This window comes from Sceloporus occidentalis, unplaced genomic scaffold (assembly GCF_023333645.1).
Source record: "Sceloporus occidentalis isolate IW3139 unplaced genomic scaffold, rSceOcc1.0.p SCAF_28, whole genome shotgun sequence".
NCBI classification, from domain to species: Eukaryota; Metazoa; Chordata; class Lepidosauria; order Squamata; family Phrynosomatidae; genus Sceloporus; species Sceloporus occidentalis.
The window spans coordinates 5,265,970-5,282,699 of NW_028317008.1; the positions used below are offsets into that span (position 1 = coordinate 5,265,970).

The 16,730-nt window shown below is 40.0% G+C and overlaps 1 protein-coding gene across 1 annotated transcript; it reads left to right on the forward strand.

Annotated features, from left to right (window-relative positions):
- The first annotated feature begins 6,166 nt into the window (after positions 1-6,166).
- On the forward strand, positions 6,167-16,390 carry LOC149299723 (DNA damage-regulated autophagy modulator protein 1-like). The gene is made up of 7 exons (XM_089486022.1): positions 6,167-6,300; positions 10,486-10,553; positions 11,366-11,508; positions 12,546-12,723; positions 14,853-14,911; positions 15,370-15,462; positions 16,334-16,390. Exons 1-7 carry the CDS (start codon positions 6,167-6,169, stop codon positions 16,388-16,390), a joined length of 732 nt encoding a protein of 243 aa, XP_089342148.1.
- The last annotated feature ends 340 nt before the right edge of the window (positions 16,391-16,730 follow it).

The window sequence follows — 16,730 nt, forward strand, 5'->3', positions numbered from 1 at the left end:
GAGGTTATGAATTAATGTGTGGATGAATTGTTTGAATGATTGAGAATGCATTAATAAATGATTTGTGTGAATAAGTGAGAGAATTAATGATTGTGTGAATGAAAGAGTGAATGAGTGAGTGACTGTATGAGTGTTTGTGTGTATTATAGATGCATAATCGATTTGGGAAAGGCAAAGATGGCACAAGCAAGTGTGTTTGAGCCTTGGGCACCAAGTTGGTGCAGGAAGGGTGTTTATGGGACAAAGATGGCACAAGGTGGGCTGTTTGGGGACAAAGATGGCTCACGCTGGGCTGTTTGGGGACAAAGATGGCTCACGCTGGGCTGTTTGGGGACAAAGGTGGCTCATGCTGGGCTGTTTGGGGACAAAAATGCCAAGTCTTATGTATGTAATCTGGGTACTGGTCAGGTTCTATGTGGGCAGTGTGGATGCCAGGGCTGGCGTTTGGGGTGTGCAACCTGTGATCTATGCCTGTAATTTAGGTTTTTTTTATCTATTCCTTTAATGCTGGGTTCATATGCTATTTCCAGTTGATCTAAACCTGCAAAGCTGGGTTTGTGTTTAATTATGTTGATCTGTATCATTATTTATACCTACAAGTACAGGGTCTGTATGTCTAATTCAGTTGATCTATACCTGCAGTGCTGTTCCATGTGTTGTTTACTTGATCTATTCCTTTCAGTGCTGAGACACTGGGATTTACATGGGGTTTCCAGTTGATATATTCCTGCAAAGCTGAGTTTGTGTGTTATTCTCTTGATCTATACCTGCTATGCTATGTTTCCATACATAATTATTGTATTCCTGCATATATATAGGATTTGTTTGTCTGATTCTGTTTATTAGATCTATACCTTCAACGCAGAGTTCACATGTGATTTTTAATTGATCTTTACATGCAAAGCTGGGTTTGTGTTATTCTGTTGATCTATACCTGCTATGCTATGTTTCCATACTTTATTTATGTATAGTTGCAAATATAGAGTTTGTGTGTCATATTCTATTGATCTATACATGCAAGTGCTGTTTACATGTATTGTTTATTTGATATGTACCCAAACTACAGGGAGGCCATCCACGTTATGTTAAAAATAACGTGATTCATCTGACCAGGCCACCTCCTTCCATTGCTGTGTGGTCTGGTTCTTATACTTACTGACCACTGCAGACTGGGAACACAAGAGCTGCAGTTTTGGAGATTCTCTGATCCAGTCGTCTAGTCATCACAATTTGGCCCTTGTCAAATTCACTCCGATCCTTACGCTTGAACATTTTTCCTGCTTCTAGCACATCAACTTTGAGGAGGAAATGTTCACTTGCTGCCTAATATATCCCACCCACTGGCAGCTGCAAATAAAACAAATTTATCAGTGTTAATCACCTAACCTGTCAGTGGTCACAAAGTAATGACAGAGCCATTAATATCCAAAACAGGATACCTTCATGGAGGTGGCGTGACAAGCATTTTGTGTTATCCTGCTCACATATTGTACTTGGATATTGTTTTATTTTCACTTTTTACTAGACACTCCATAAAAAAAACCAACACATTTAATGATTGATGTATTGTTCTACTAATTAATTCAGTTAGTTATATTTACTTATTCAATTAGAATAATATGTCAACCAGACTAATAACCATGAATGGGAAATGAAAGCTGATTTTTGTTCCACATCAGCTTTGTAGATCTAAGCTTTCCTGTTTGGTAAAATCTGGTTTCATTTCCTTGTCAATTTGATCTATGCTTGAGAACAAGAAATGAAAACAGCTGCAAACAGCTATAGATGCTGAGCGAAATCCTATGCTTTAACTCAGCGGTGCCATAATATGTAATACTGTATGTATGACTGCGTCTTTACAGGTCATTTTCTGGGTCCCCTTCAGTATAGAGTAAGGACTACATTACTTAAATATGATTCCTCTGTCAAAATAGTACGGAGCAATTAATATGATGACTAAAACATATCCAGGAATAGAAAAGAAGGCCCATAGCCATTCTCAATCATGGTAGTGGTTGTTGTTTTTTTCCACAAAAACACAGGGAAAGCTGATTAGTGCTAACCCTTCCTGGTTCAGCTATTTCCATACATAGTTGTGGGTATTTTTTTTTATGTATTTAGGGATTCTCCCTAAAAAAATATGGTAGTCTAGACGGTTGAATTTCTTTCCCTGCAAATGGGTATTGAGCAACTCAAATATGTATTCACCTGTGCAACTGCAGAGGAAATAAATCTCTGTCGGCTGATGAAGGCCACCCATATGAGCATACCTGCTCTTCTGGTTCTCCTGGTCAAGACCCGAATCCTCCGGGTCACGGGAGCAGGGTCTTGACATGCCCTACTCCCCGCCCATTTTTGCCTTTAAATGGGGGTGTTTCCCTGACATCAGGGTGACCGCCCACCAACATCAGTGAGACTGCCCACCGACGTCAGCGGGACCGCCCGCCGACATCAGTGTGCATTCCTGGCCGCATCCTGCAAGGGAAGGCTCCGGGCAGCCGGAGCCCAGAAGTTCCCAGGTATGCATATGAGTAGTCCAGGCCAAAAATGCAAGACGGGCTTCACTTGCGTGATAACGCAGAGATAAATTTCAACCTAAGTATGCTGCCCAATTGGTATTCTGTCTGATCCTCCCATACATTTGCAAAAGGGACATCAAGTAAATGAAAAGTGGCCTTTCAGCTATCTTATAATTTATAATTGCCTCAGGGAGGCAAAGACTGCCCCATTCTGTACTACCCTCGCACCCATATCCCATCTGTGGTGTGATTGGGAAATTAAAAATAAAATCATTTTTCCCTGCACCCTGTCCATTGTTAACATTTAAAAAAAGAGCTTTGTAGTAACACTATAGGGTTCTTCTATGCAAATGGTACATGTCAACTGGCCATGGGTCTTTTTAACTCTAGTTTAACTCACTTTTGTAGGATTAATTTGCAGACATCGTGTTAAAAATCCATACTTTCTTTTTTCTAAATATATAACAATTTTTGTTAGCAAAATTCTACTTTTGCCATATATTTTCCATGATTTTTTCTTCTTATGTATTTTCTAAGCTTTCTTCTAAAAGACCTTGTTAAAACCCTGCAGCACACCAACCACTCAATTATACTATTTTCACTCCAGTTTTGGCTGCTTGACAGAACCAATCACTAGAAAAAAAGGGGTAATTTTTCTTAATGTGTTTATGATAGCTGGAGCCTTTTGACAACAATTGATGTGCCAGGCACTTCACGAAAACACAGTCCGTAACAGTGAAGGAAAATTTTTTTTATCCCCCTGCTGATTTTGTACATTTGCTCACTAACAAAGACATGATCAGTCTATAATTGTAATGGTAGGTTTATTTGAACAGTGAGAGACAGAATAACAATACGTTATAAATTGATTTGCATTTTACTCAGTGAAATAAGTTTTTGACCCCTTTGCAAAACATGGCTTAGTACTTTGTGGCAAAACCCTTGTTGGCAATCACAGAGGTCAGACATTTCTTGTAGCTGGACATCAGGTTTGGACACATCTCAGGAGGGATTTTGTCCCACTCCTCTTTGCAGACCCTCTCCGAGTCATTAAGGTTTAGAAGCTGACGTTTGGCAACTCGAACCTTCAGCTCCCTCCAGAGAGTTTCTATGAGATTAACGTCTGGAGACTGGCTAGGCCACTCCAGGACATTAATGTTCTTCTTCTTGAGTGACTCCTTTGTTGCGTTTGTCATGTTTTCGGTCATTGTCATGCCGGAATACCCATCCACGACCCATTTTCAATGCCCTGGCTGAGGAAAGGAGGTTCTCACCCAAGATTTGACAGTACATGGCCCCATCCATCGTCAATTTGATGAGGTGAAGTTGTCCTGTCCCCTTAGCAGAAAAACACCCCCAAAGCATGTTTGAAGGTATTCCTCCACTGAAGAGAGAGGGGCCCTCAACAGCGATAATCCAGGACTTAGATGATCCCAACAGTGAGGAGGCCTCCATGAAAGCAGAATGTAGGTATGCACTGAGTACTTTGCAAGGTGAAACAGCAATATGAGGTATACCAGCGGATCAGGACAAAAGGGGTTAATTCCAGAAGGATGGTCAGGGCAGCCAGGTCGGTAACAAAGCAGGTAGTCAGACAAGCCGAGGTTCATAACGCGAGGAGGTAGGCAGACAATCCGGGTCGGTACACAGGAATCACGGGCAGAGGTGCAGAATCGTAAGACAAAGAGTAGTCAGGAAATGCAAGGGTCAATATACCGGTAGATAGCAGCAAAACTCACAGGAACACTAAATAAGACCACAACAGGGTGCCTGCTGGACGTCATGGTCCACACAGCAGTGCCCCTAGAGGAGCGACGGACGACAGGAGGAGAGGTGAGTACACTACTCTGGGAACTCCTATGCCGGGGAGCAATCGTAAGATTGCTCGTTGAGGAGTTCCCTAAACTGCTCCTCCTTCTCCCGTACCGGCGGTCGATGGATCGACAATAGATTTTCTTTCCTGCTTCTAACATCTGTCTTCTAACACTAATTCACCTGTCAGTGGTCATAATTTTATGGCTGATTGGTATATGTGTATATTGTTAGAGTGTCTGTGTGTGTATGTAAGTGTAATTGTATGTGCATGTTGTAAGACTGTGTGAATGCATGTATGTGTAAACTGTTAAAGGGTATGTATATATGCAGGGCCGGCCTTTGGGGCGTGCAAGCTGTGCACAGGGCGCCATGGCAGCAGGGGCACCACTAGGTGACCGCATGTAATAGATTGCCCGGGTCCCGTGCAGCCTCATTGAAATCCCGTCTTTTTTTAATTGACGCAGAGGAGAGAGAGGGGTGCCGATGTTTATATATATATATTGGGGTTAATATTTTTATATTGGCAGCAGGGGCTAATATTTATATATATATATATATATATATATATCGGCAGCAGGAGCTAATATTAATATATATCGGCAGCAGGGGCTAATATTAAAGAAACTGCCAGTTCAGCTGTTATTTTGAAATCACATTTCAATCACGGTCTTTACTTAAAAGAGATAAGTACATATTATGTAGTTAAAAATGCATGTCTAACGTGTGTGTGTGTATATATATATATATATATATATATATATATATATATATACACACCTGTGTGTGATCTCATGCGCTTTACAGTGTGTCCCTGAATGGCAGAAATAAAATGTGGTCACCATAGGCGCCAGGCGCCGTCCTATCACCAAGGCCAGGGCTGTGCTGAGGCGGATGCACCCAGGTAGCAGGGAGCAGTGGCGAGAGGGGGGTGCCGAGCGTTCGATCATGAAAACATTTTCAGCAACAACTCGGCGCCCCTCTATCTCCTCCGTCTGTGGACACCAGGGCTGGCATTTGAAGTGTGCAACCTGTGATCTATGCCTGTAATTTAGTTTTTTTTTAATCTATACCTTTAATGCCGAGTTTATATGTGATTTCAATACCTGCAAAGCTGGGTTTGTGTATTATTCTGTTGATCTGTATCTGCTATGTTCCATACATTATTATTGTATATTATTGTATACCTGCACGTTCAGGATTTGTATGTCTGATTGTTTTTATTTGATCTATACCTTCAATGCTGAGTTAACATGTGATTTTCAATTGATCTATACCAGCAAAACTTGGTACAAAGGGGAAAAAGGGGGTGAGCAGTGATTTTCACATGGCACACCAGGGTTAATTGGATGAACCTCAGCCCCCCTTCCTGACCGACTAGGAGGTGTGGATAGATAGGGCTATTTTATTACATGTTTATTTTAGGAAGAAGCAGAATAGACCCAAGGAGAAAAATACCTAGATACACACAGCTCATATAATCTTTACTTTGTGTAATTAAACTGATAAGCTGTGATGCATCAAAATAACACATCCTTCAGTTATTCACACAGCTTTCAATTCCTGTCCTGAAGCAAGGAAACTTTACTTCCCTGTGTTTCTTTCACTACAAGAGAAGGCGTGACTTCTGAGCTGTTCTCTGAGCCACAGTGAAAGCCAGCACAGAGACACAGAGCTGATGGGGAAAAACAAAGGGGAAGTCATAAAAGAGTTTTAGATGAATACGAAAGTGCAGATCACATGAAAAGTGACACTTTATGATTGTTCATTGAGGGTGAGCTGCACAGAGACACAGCCACTTCATCCAGGCAGCTGGCTAAAGCAAACCCTGGCACATGGTTTTCTGGTGCACACAGGGCATGGCTTTCATGCCATCTCTTCTAGTCATCTGGTCCTCGACTGCCTTCATTGTACCTTACCTCATCTCTGTGCTCACAGGACATGTAGCTGCTTTTGTTCCCTATATAAGGTGAGTCACGTCAAATTACCAGTAAAGTGTCATTATTACAAAAAAAAGTTCCACTTTATATTTTCTTTTGATGAGGAGTGTTCTTAAATTTCTAAAATATTGAGGATTTTGAACCTTTAATTAAAATCACAAGTTACAAATATATGAATTTGTGTTGCTATGATTTGGTGTATATTTTAGATTCATGGTACTCTTTTTGATGGCCTTTGTAACACTTTGTTTATACTATTACCGTATTATTTGCAGTTTAGTTAGCCATGTAAACTCAACACTATGTCTTGTCAACACAAGAACTCTGAGTCCTGGAGGGCCATCCCAAGATGATTGAACTGATTAGATTATTAGAGAGATGAGGGAACTTTCCTAGCTAGCTCAGATCTACTTGTATTTACTCTCCGTAATGTATAGTGTAATCTGTAAGTGGAAAGTTTTGGCTCTGGTACTACAGAGGGGTCAGTAACACCAGCCTGCTTCTGCATTTTTGTGATGATCTGTTTGTCTAACAGTAAATTTCCAAACATAATGCAAGGTTGAAACGTATTATACTGTATTGATTAGTTTTATGACATGTAATGGAGGTTCTAGTCTATTCTATGACTCATGTTGGAGGCATTAAATCACAGTTCTTCTTTTTAGCAATGTAAGTTGCTAAATCATATTGCATAAAACAGGGAGGGAAAGGGATGCTCTTCCAGAAAAGTTGCACACAGTCTACATCAACTACTTATGGCAACAAAGCTATTGGCAAAACACAATGGCAAAAATTAAGACAAGGACCCAAAATTATTAGTCGATTATTAGTGCTTTTAGACTTTTTTTCCCATTAGACATTTACTAATGGATTGATGCTTGGAATCATTTTTCAAATATATCCATAAATCATGGCCTCTGAAAGTCAGACTAAGGATGGGAGGTTGATAGCTGAAGGTTCAAAAATATATTTTATGCTGCATTATAAATCCAATGGAGTTAAATGTGTGGTTTTTGTGACACATAAATATTAAGCATTTATAAATTTGTATGAATTTGATAAAAGTAACTGTAGCGATATGTGCAGATATAGTGGTAACTACACTTTTTCACTTCAGCGTGATAATTGCATGATGTGTCATAGTCAGTTATATGGAGCATCTAAAAAAAACAGAGTAAATACAAAAAACTAATATATTAAACCAAACACATCATGCTATAACTCAGTAGTCATCTAGATATTAAACTTTGGAACTGATTTCTAATCTGGGTGTCTACATTGTAGTATAGGGTATAGTTGCTTAGGAAGTATTTTTGTGGTGAAGTTGATAAGAATGTGGTTTTATGTAGCACAGATACATAATACATGATTTTACTAATGTTTCAGTTTGCAATCTATTGAGTGATTGTCAAATCTAAATCCTCTTGCTTTCTTCATATGAATATTTCCAGCATGCTAAGTAACCTCATTCACAGTGCATGCAGAGATATATAGAAACACATTATTCTATTAGAAAACAAGAAAATTGTTATAATTAGACTTGTGCATTCATATTCCGGCAAACTTGAAAACGAACACGAAGGGTGTGTTTTCGTTTTTCAGCCCGAATACAGAAGAAACGAACATGGCAGCGGCAAAACGTACACGAAGACACACAACACGAAGAATTTTTGTCTTCGTTAATCTACTAATCTCCCTGGTCCCTTCCCCATCTAGCCTACCTTATCTACGAAGCATTGCAGGGGTTTACGGGAATGGAAATCTGTAGGTTTGCGCGAGGAGTTAAAGGTCCGTGCAAGCGATTCTATTGGTGGCCTGCAGGGGCCTCCTCTGGCATCAACCAATTAGTATTTGAGGAGTTCCCTATGTTACCAGCTGAAGCAACATACCTGCCAAAGCCACACTACTTCGCCTGATTCACAATTAGAAAACGTGGTCACTCATAACTAGCCATTTGCACTCTGGTAACTCAAGTCTGCTTAAAACACCCATGATGTAATTCTATATCTATTCATGTATAGGAGTTTAAGAGACGCTAATATAAATTGGGGGGTTACATCTGCGGATTCTAGAATTTAAGAAATAATTGTCATTAAAACACAAATTGTTTATGTACAAAAGTACCAATAAAATTATCTAATACTGTGCTGTTACCTGTTTTAACATACATTACTTCCAGCCGGTGGACAGATGTAAAAAGATTTGTGCTAATACCTAGAATAAATTGTTAAAATCATTTAATTTAGGGGCAGTTATGGTTAACGGGGTCGTTAGGGTTAGTTTAGAGGCAGTTATGGTTAATGGGGTCTTTAGGGTTAATTCAGGGGCAGTTATGGTTGATGGGGTCTTTAGGGTTAATTTAGGGAAATGTATTTTAACCTGTATGTTACGTCGTAAATGTACATTTAATTTTCAAAATGTACCGTATTTGCTTGATTATAAGACGACCCTGATTATAAGACGACCCCCCAAAATCTGAATATTAATTTATGAAAAAAAGAAAAGCCTGAATATTAGACGACCCTATAGGAAAAGTTTTACCAGTAAATGTTAATTCATGTAAACTATGTGAACAATTGTTTGTTAATAAAAGCTACGATTGAGAAAAATATTTTGTTTTTATTTCCTTTTTTTTCAACCTGCCCCCCCAGTTATGCACATCTGCCCCCAGGCTTGCCACTCTGCCCCAGAAATGCCTTATACCCCATATATGCCACTGTGCCCCATGATATGCCTTTTAACCCTCTAAATGCCGCTGTACCCCATGATACACCTTTTAACCCTCTATATGCCACTGTGCCCCATGATATGCCTTTTGACCCCCTATGTGCCATTCTGCCTCCAGAAATGCCTTATACCCCTATATGCCACGGTGGCATTTAGGGGGTTAAAAGGCATATTATGGGGTAGAGTGGCATATAGGGAGGTATAGGGCATTTCTGGCGGCAGTGTGGCATTAATGGGCGTTAAAAGGCAAATTTCACTGAGCACTCAATTTAACACCCATTTAACACTCCCTCCCCCAAACTTCTGCTCTACACGAATCACGCTATACACGCTGCCCGGACTAAGCACCGGGGACTCAGAAGCACCGGTAAATTGAGGGCGGGGGACATAGCACAGGAGGATCCAGGTCCCCTGCATCTGAGTCCCCGGTGCTTAGTCCGGGCAGTGTGTAGAGCTCTACACGAATCGAGTAGAGTTCTACATGCTGCCCGGACTAAGCACCGGGGACTCAGATGCACCGGTAAGTTGGAGGAGGGGCATAACACAGGAGGATCCAGGTCCCCTGCATCACTGGGGGATCTGGATCTTAGTCTCATAGTCAGACCTATTTGAGGTCTGATTATAAGACGGCCCGATTATAGGACGGGGGGTATTTTTCAGAGCATTTGCTCTGGAAAAAAACTCGTCTTATAATCGAGCAAATACGGTATATATTGTGAACCCCCATTGGAATTACCCACCAACCGCCACTGTAATCCAAAGAAGCAGGGGGGGTAATACGGGTGCTGGTTAAACAAATCCACTGGCCACCAGGCACAAGTCTCCCCACTTGCCCATAAACATGGATGCAAACCAGTAAACACGGATATACCCTCTTTAAAAGAGTTCAGATTACACTGAAACAGTCTGAACGTTAAATACATTACAGTGGCAGTCCCTATGAAATAGGGTTGCAGTTTTAGGTTTTGTGCAAGTTGGCGAGGTGGATAGGGGCAGTTGCACTCTAGGCTTTCTTCCATTACAATATTGTGAGTTACTATCTGAAGCTTTCTACATATAGCCACCAGGATATATAGAGTACGGAGGACTATAAATGTGTTTTGGACAGGACTAGATCCTGCCAAAAAAGCATGTTCTCTCCAAATGTGTTTGGACTGGTTTAGTACTGGGAAACCTAGTTGGACTCTGTGCTGGATGTTACCAGCTCTATCCCTGTTGTCAGGAGACTTTTTCTGTATTGGCGTTATGTTGTACAGATGTGTGTCTCTGTTCAATGGCTTCCTTTACAGGGAGATACAGAGGAAGTGACTTGGATGGCAGCTGCAGTCAGGAACTGACATTGTGCAATCTGTGATTTTTTCCCAGACGATGTTGGGCTATCATGTACTTTAAATTGTTGTAAGCAACTGTATGTAATATTGTGCATTTAATTTGCATTTCAAGTGCGGAATAAAAACATTAACATTTTCCTTTGCATCTTTTTGTAGCGACACAGGGACAAATCCCCCTGAAAGTGGTGTCTTTGGATTCATGATAAGTGTAACTGCAATGTTAGGTAAGTATCACTTCGTAGTAATAATAATAAATGAAAGACTTGAGGGAGAGAAAGGTTCTCAGATTTCCCTCATGTTGCCTATTCCTTTTTACACCACATTTTTGCCCACTTTGTAGGACTGCCTTAAGTTTGTATGAAGGTTATTGATACTTATGGCAGCGAACTGAAGCGAGTATTCCATTATCAACAATCTTGTGCTCCTACAGTTGAGGCCATAAGTATCAAAAACCTTCATACAGGCTTAAGTGAGCCGGCCCTACACAGTGGCCAGGCATGTTGTGTAAACAGTCATTTTTTAAATTAATTTATGTAAAAAATAAATGACCCCCTCAGCTTCATTGCTGAGCCCCTTCCGTTTCCGTAACACTTGGGAAGAAAAGCTTGGAGTCTTGGATCTTAAACATGTGTAAGACACATAGGTCTCTAAATGCAGGTGTAAAACAATTACTGCTTTTAATAACTAAGTAGCCAAGTATAATAGTATAAAAATGTAACCCTTTTAATAACTAAGTAGCCAAGTATAATAGTAAAAAAATGTAACCCTTAGCAAGTCACTTTTTTAGGTACTTAAAAAACAAAAAACAAACCTATAAACGGCTTCATAAAAAGAGGGATTTACAATGTTCTTTATTCAAAACTGCCGATGTAATTTGATTCAACTTCCAGATTGTCAGGAGTTACTATGGGAGCTTTAACTCCTAGTAGTAATATGTGTATTTGTCCAGTAGTAATATGTAATTACTTCATCACTCCTGTCTGTTGTTTACACGGTTTTCCAAGCATGTTAAATAATTTTATTTATCTCACTTTAGGTGCTGCTACAATGTACACAAGATATAAGATACTAGACAAATTAAATTCTTCATACGGTTTGATAAATGCTTGGTTTAACACTATGTCATTGCTGATTGGATTACTTGGCTGCATCGGGATGGGAATCGTTGCTACTTTTCAAGTGAGTTTAAAAGCACCACTGTCCTTTGATGGAAATAATTAATAAGAATGGATTAATTAAAACCCTATTATGTTAAAAACAACTTCATTGGGTAGTCATCCTTTACTTAACTTGGCTGGTTCTATAGTCTATAGGTTTTTTTTTGTTTTGTTTAAAATAAAAATAAAAAACCATTTAGGAGGCAGGGTCCCCTAGCGGTGACCCTCCCTCCACCCTATCCTGTTCTTAGTAGAATAAGGGGGTTAAAATGTAAGTAATGTTGCTCTGTGGGGTCACCTTTTGGAGAGGCATGAACCCCGTCCTGTACCCCTGTCCTGTGGGATAGAGGAGTTAAGTAAAATAAAAACAAAAAAAACAGCCTACCCTTTACTACACCTTAGCCCCCTGGCCCTAAATCCTTAATATCCAGCCCATGGAAAAGGGTCATCAAATGGGAGTTCTCATCAGACAACAGATGATGAATCACATGTTCTGGGTAATTCCTAGAAATACATTTTTGATTTTCATTGTGAAAGTGTTTGTTCTGCTTTGTCGACGTGTTAAGAAGCGAATATACATCACAAGTCTATATCAATCTTCAGCATTAGTTGTTCCTTTCATTTTGCTAAGCACATTTATTCCTGGATTTGTACTTTTTTTAGCTGGGTTTAGGACCAGATTAAGTTTTTGATCTAGATCTAGCAGGTAGAGAATCAAAAACAAAGTGCAAACATAAGAAATCAGTTTTCTTGAACATGTTTTTCAAACAGTCTGCAACACAAGTTATCCCTGTCTATTTAGTTTTACAAAGCCTTTATATGTGTTCTGTTGATTTGATGCATAATTTTGCAGACTTTTTATCCAAGATCAACTGTAACGCAGAACATTAGGACATATGTTCATCTATTAAAAAACCTACAAATCTGAATAAAGTGTGTCTGAGCAATTGAATGAAAAAATATTTAGATTTTAGATATGACTAAAGGCAACCAGCAGATATTCCATGGCTAATAGCAGACATCATTGAGTCTATGTACTAACCCACTGTGTCTTTCTAGGAGAAGGCAGTGCCAATAGTCCATGATGTAGGAGCCCTCATAACATTCATCTGCGGAGTTGTGTATATTTTATTGCAGTCCATCATCTCTTACAAGTCATGTCCACAGTGGAACAGATCTTATGTTTGCCATGTAAGAATGGCAATTTCCATTGTGTCAGTGATTGCTGTGTTTCCAAGTATCCTTTTCATATCTCATACAATTATTTCATTTTGGTTTTAGAACATTGAGGTTAATGCAAGTTAAGCTATAATATGTTTTTTTTTTCTCAGCTGAACAAGTATGTGGTTCATGTTATTGTATGTACTGTGTAACATTTAAATTTAAAAGTCCTGCTCATGAACACATACACCGTATATCTTTTCATGTGACAACAATGAAGAAATTACACTCTGCTACAATGTAAAGTAGTGAGTGTGCAGCCGAATGTGATTTTGGGTTTCCCATCAAAATAACTCAACACACAGGCATTAATGTCTAAACCTTGGCAACAAAAGTGAGTACACCCCTAAGTGGAAATGTCCAAATTGGGCTCAAAGTGCCAATATTTTGTGTGGCCACCATTATTTTCCAGCAATGGGCATGGAGTTCACCAGAGCTTCACAGGTTGCCACTGGAGTCCTCTTCCACTCCTCCATGACAACATCACGGAGCTGGTGGATGTTAGAGACCTTGCGCTCCCCCATCTTCCGTTTGAGGATGCCCCACAGATGCTCAATAGGGTTTAGGTCTGGAGATATGCTTGGTCAGTCCATCACCTTTACCCTCAGCTTCTTTAGCAAGGCAGTGGTTGTCTTGGAGGTGTTTTTGGGGTCGTTATCATGTTGGAATACTGCCCTGCCTATACGCTGCACACTTCCTCAAAAGGAAGCCATTTCTAAAGATGATGCACAAGAAAGCCCGCGGTTTGCTGAAAACAAGAACATGGATTACTGGAACCATGTCCTGTGGTCCGATGAGACCAAGATTAACTTATTTGGTTCAAATTGTGTCAAGTGAGTGTTGCGGCAACCAGGTGAGGAGTACAAAGACAAGAGTGTCTTGCCTACAGTCAAGCATGGTGGTGGGAGTGTAATGATCTGGGTCTGCATTAGTGCTGCAGGCACTGGGGAGTAGAGCCCTGCGCGGGACTGCTTTTTGAATCCCGCTCCCGCTGTTTTGAATCCCGCTCCCGCAATGTGGGTGTTCTGCTCCCGCCAAATTTGTGGCCAATCCCGCCCGCTCCCGCCACATTTGTGGCCAATCACGCCCGCCTCCTTACCTGATTTCCCGCGCAGTCCCGCAAGGCTGGCCTCGAGTTGTTCCCTCACAGCGTCTCTTCTCTTGCTCCGCCCAGGAACAAGGCGGAGTCACCGGAAGTGACGTCACATCACATGACTCCGCCTTGTTCATGGGCGGAGCAAGATAGGAGACACTGTAATGGAGCAGCGAAAAGGCATCCTTGCGGGACTGCGCAGGATTACCGGGACCCGCAGGTACAGTGCCTGACCGCCCGCTCCCGCCCGCAGCCCCAGAAAGACTGCCCGCAAGTTTTTTGGCGGGTCCCATGGGACCCGCCTCCCAGTGCAGTCCTTTACTGGGGAGCTACTTGAGGGAACTATGAATGCCAACATGTGCTGTGACTTACTGAAGCAGAGCATGATCTGTGTGGTGATCTGAAGAGAGCTATGCAAGGGGATGTCCTCGCATTCTGACAGATTTCAAGCGCTTTTGCAAAGAGTAGTGGGCAAATATTGCCACGTCAAGATGTGCCATGTTAATAGACTCTTACCTAAAAAGACTGATTGCTGTAGTAAAATCAAAAGGTGCTTCAACAAAGTATTAGTTTAAGGGTGTGCACACTTATGCAACCAGGTTATTAAGTTGTTTTTTCCACCTCAAAAATTTCAGGGTCTTTTGCAATTGAATTGTTCACGTTTTAGGTCACATTAAAGGTTCTGAGATGATTTATCTTTGTCTCATTCTTTAACATCACAAGAACCTGTCATTTTAAGAGCAGTGTGTAGACTTTTTATATCCACTGTATTTATAATTGCATTGTTGGGAGGGGTTTAAAACAGCATTTGAATGCAAAATATTTGAAACTGACTTCATACTGACATGTTCTTTAGTAGTAGAAACATGTTAAGTAGTAGTTATATATGGGATCAAAGGTAAAACACAAATGATAAAACAGCTTCTATTAGAGGTCCAACTTGCTCCTCTTTCCAATTGCTCAGCTGCTGTCCTTGACAGATGGCCTATAAATGAGGAAGCCTCTGATGAATATTATCTACTTTACTGGCTTCCTTAACGTATGATCTCCAGTGATTGTATGTGCATCATTAATTAGAAAGCCTAAGTACGATTGGAATCCAAGTGATGAGGTATGTTCTATTTGTTACAAATAAATAATGCAAATGCTACCTCTCTCCTTTTGCTAGCCTTCTCTGGCACTGGTCTTCCCTACTGCTTTCCATTGGTGTACACTTCATCTCTTAGTATACTAATCACTCCTTGTTTGCTCGCCTAACCTCTCAACCATTCTTCTAACTTGCCTCTCAACCGGTCTCTCTGAAATTGCATCCTGAATCACATCTCACTACTCAAACCTCAGTATCATGAAGACTGAGCTACTGTCACTCCCAAGACCTTAAAAATGTTTGCACCCACATTATTACAAGTTATTTCTATTACTCCGCCACTTATAATTATCCAGTCATATGGGGTAAGACTGGCAGAGATGGGGTTATCTGGTCTGTAACCTTCTTGGCTTATATGTAAGTGTATTCATTGTATGCACTTATAGTGAAGACTACTGACTTGGTTGTATTGTCTCTTATAGGATTACGCATATCACCTAACAAGTGCCATCTGTGAATGGATAGTGGCATTTGGATTTGTTACATTCTTTCTAACCTATATAAAAGATTTTCAGGTTTGTACACTGTAAGGACTAAACGGCTGTATTGGTTGACTATATCACAATATTTCAATTTCTAAGCCTTGTTGCTTTACAACAATGTTGATTCAGTGTCTCATCTTAACTTGAATTAGTTTTAATGGACGTGAATAACAAATTGCAATTCAAAGACCAGTCTAAATTCTGAAGCACAGAAACTAGGCAATTTCTTAAAAATTCTACAATAAAAGTTAATGAAAACATCTAAACTCACATTTTCTGAGAAATAGTGCATGTTAAAGGCAATTTCATCAGATTTCCATTGGGAGCAGCATTATCTATTAGGTACAGTAGGCACTGATAACTGACTAATCATTTTATTCCAGTAAAATTGGCACAATCAGCAAACACCCAGTGGGCAGCTCACCGAGAGTGGCTGGATATGCCAGGCCACACAATACGTGTGTGCGGCCTCTCATATCCGGTTGTCTGATGTCATCAGGTGGCTGTAGCCTTAAAGTGCCAGGGCCTCCTCCAGTCCAGCCCTGGGTATAATACCTCAGCCTTGTCAAACTTCAACCAGCTGTAGTGGCCTGACTGGCATAGCTTGTGCTTAGTTTATGACAGATTACATGATACAAATTCATACCATACAATTTTATATCTGCACACGTGGCACTTATGGAGGGGAGTGTACACTCTAAAAACGTCTAAAGCCTATCTTGCCATCCTGTCTACATTTTTTTCAATTTAACAAATCTTTTAAAAACATTAACACAAAACTAACGTGTACATTGCATGATTATATTATATATTATATACACAGTATATTATTTATTGTAATCTAATGAATAAAAATATGTTCCTATATTTTTTTGGGTAATTTCAGTTTTGCTTTATTTTCCAGGGAGCCAGTTTAATAATTTCAACAGAAATATATGATGACTATGTATTACAGTCATAAACACAGGATTTTAGGAAGTTTATTTTTTATTTTTAAATAGAAGATCTTGGTACAGTTTGCACAGAATTTGCACTTTTTGAATGAACTATACTTTTCAAGCTGTCCTTTCATCGGTTTGTTTCTTTGTTCATTCTTGTCGTTTGTAAACATATTTTGAATTTACTAATAAAAAAACCTTAAAACATATTCATTATATGGTCAAATACTGATTTTGTGTATAATAAATCTTTTGTTTTGGGTCGCTGCCAGCATTTGCAAGAGGATGATGCAACAGTAGTAGTCCACAGGAGCTCTTTTCTTTAAATAATTTTTTTATGTTTATATAAATGTATATGCATGA

Coding starts and splice junctions, on each gene's coding strand:
- LOC149299723 (XM_089486022.1), top strand. CDS start 6,167: ATGGTTTTCTGGTGCACACAGGGCATGGCTTTCATGCCATCTCTTCTA. Junction 14,912..15,369: donor ATTGGAATCCAAGTGATGAG/GTATGTTCTATT, acceptor TGTCTCTTATAG/GATTACGCATATCACCTAAC. Junction 15,463..16,333: donor CCTATATAAAAGATTTTCAG/GTTTGTACACTG, acceptor TTTATTTTCCAG/GGAGCCAGTTTAATAATTTC.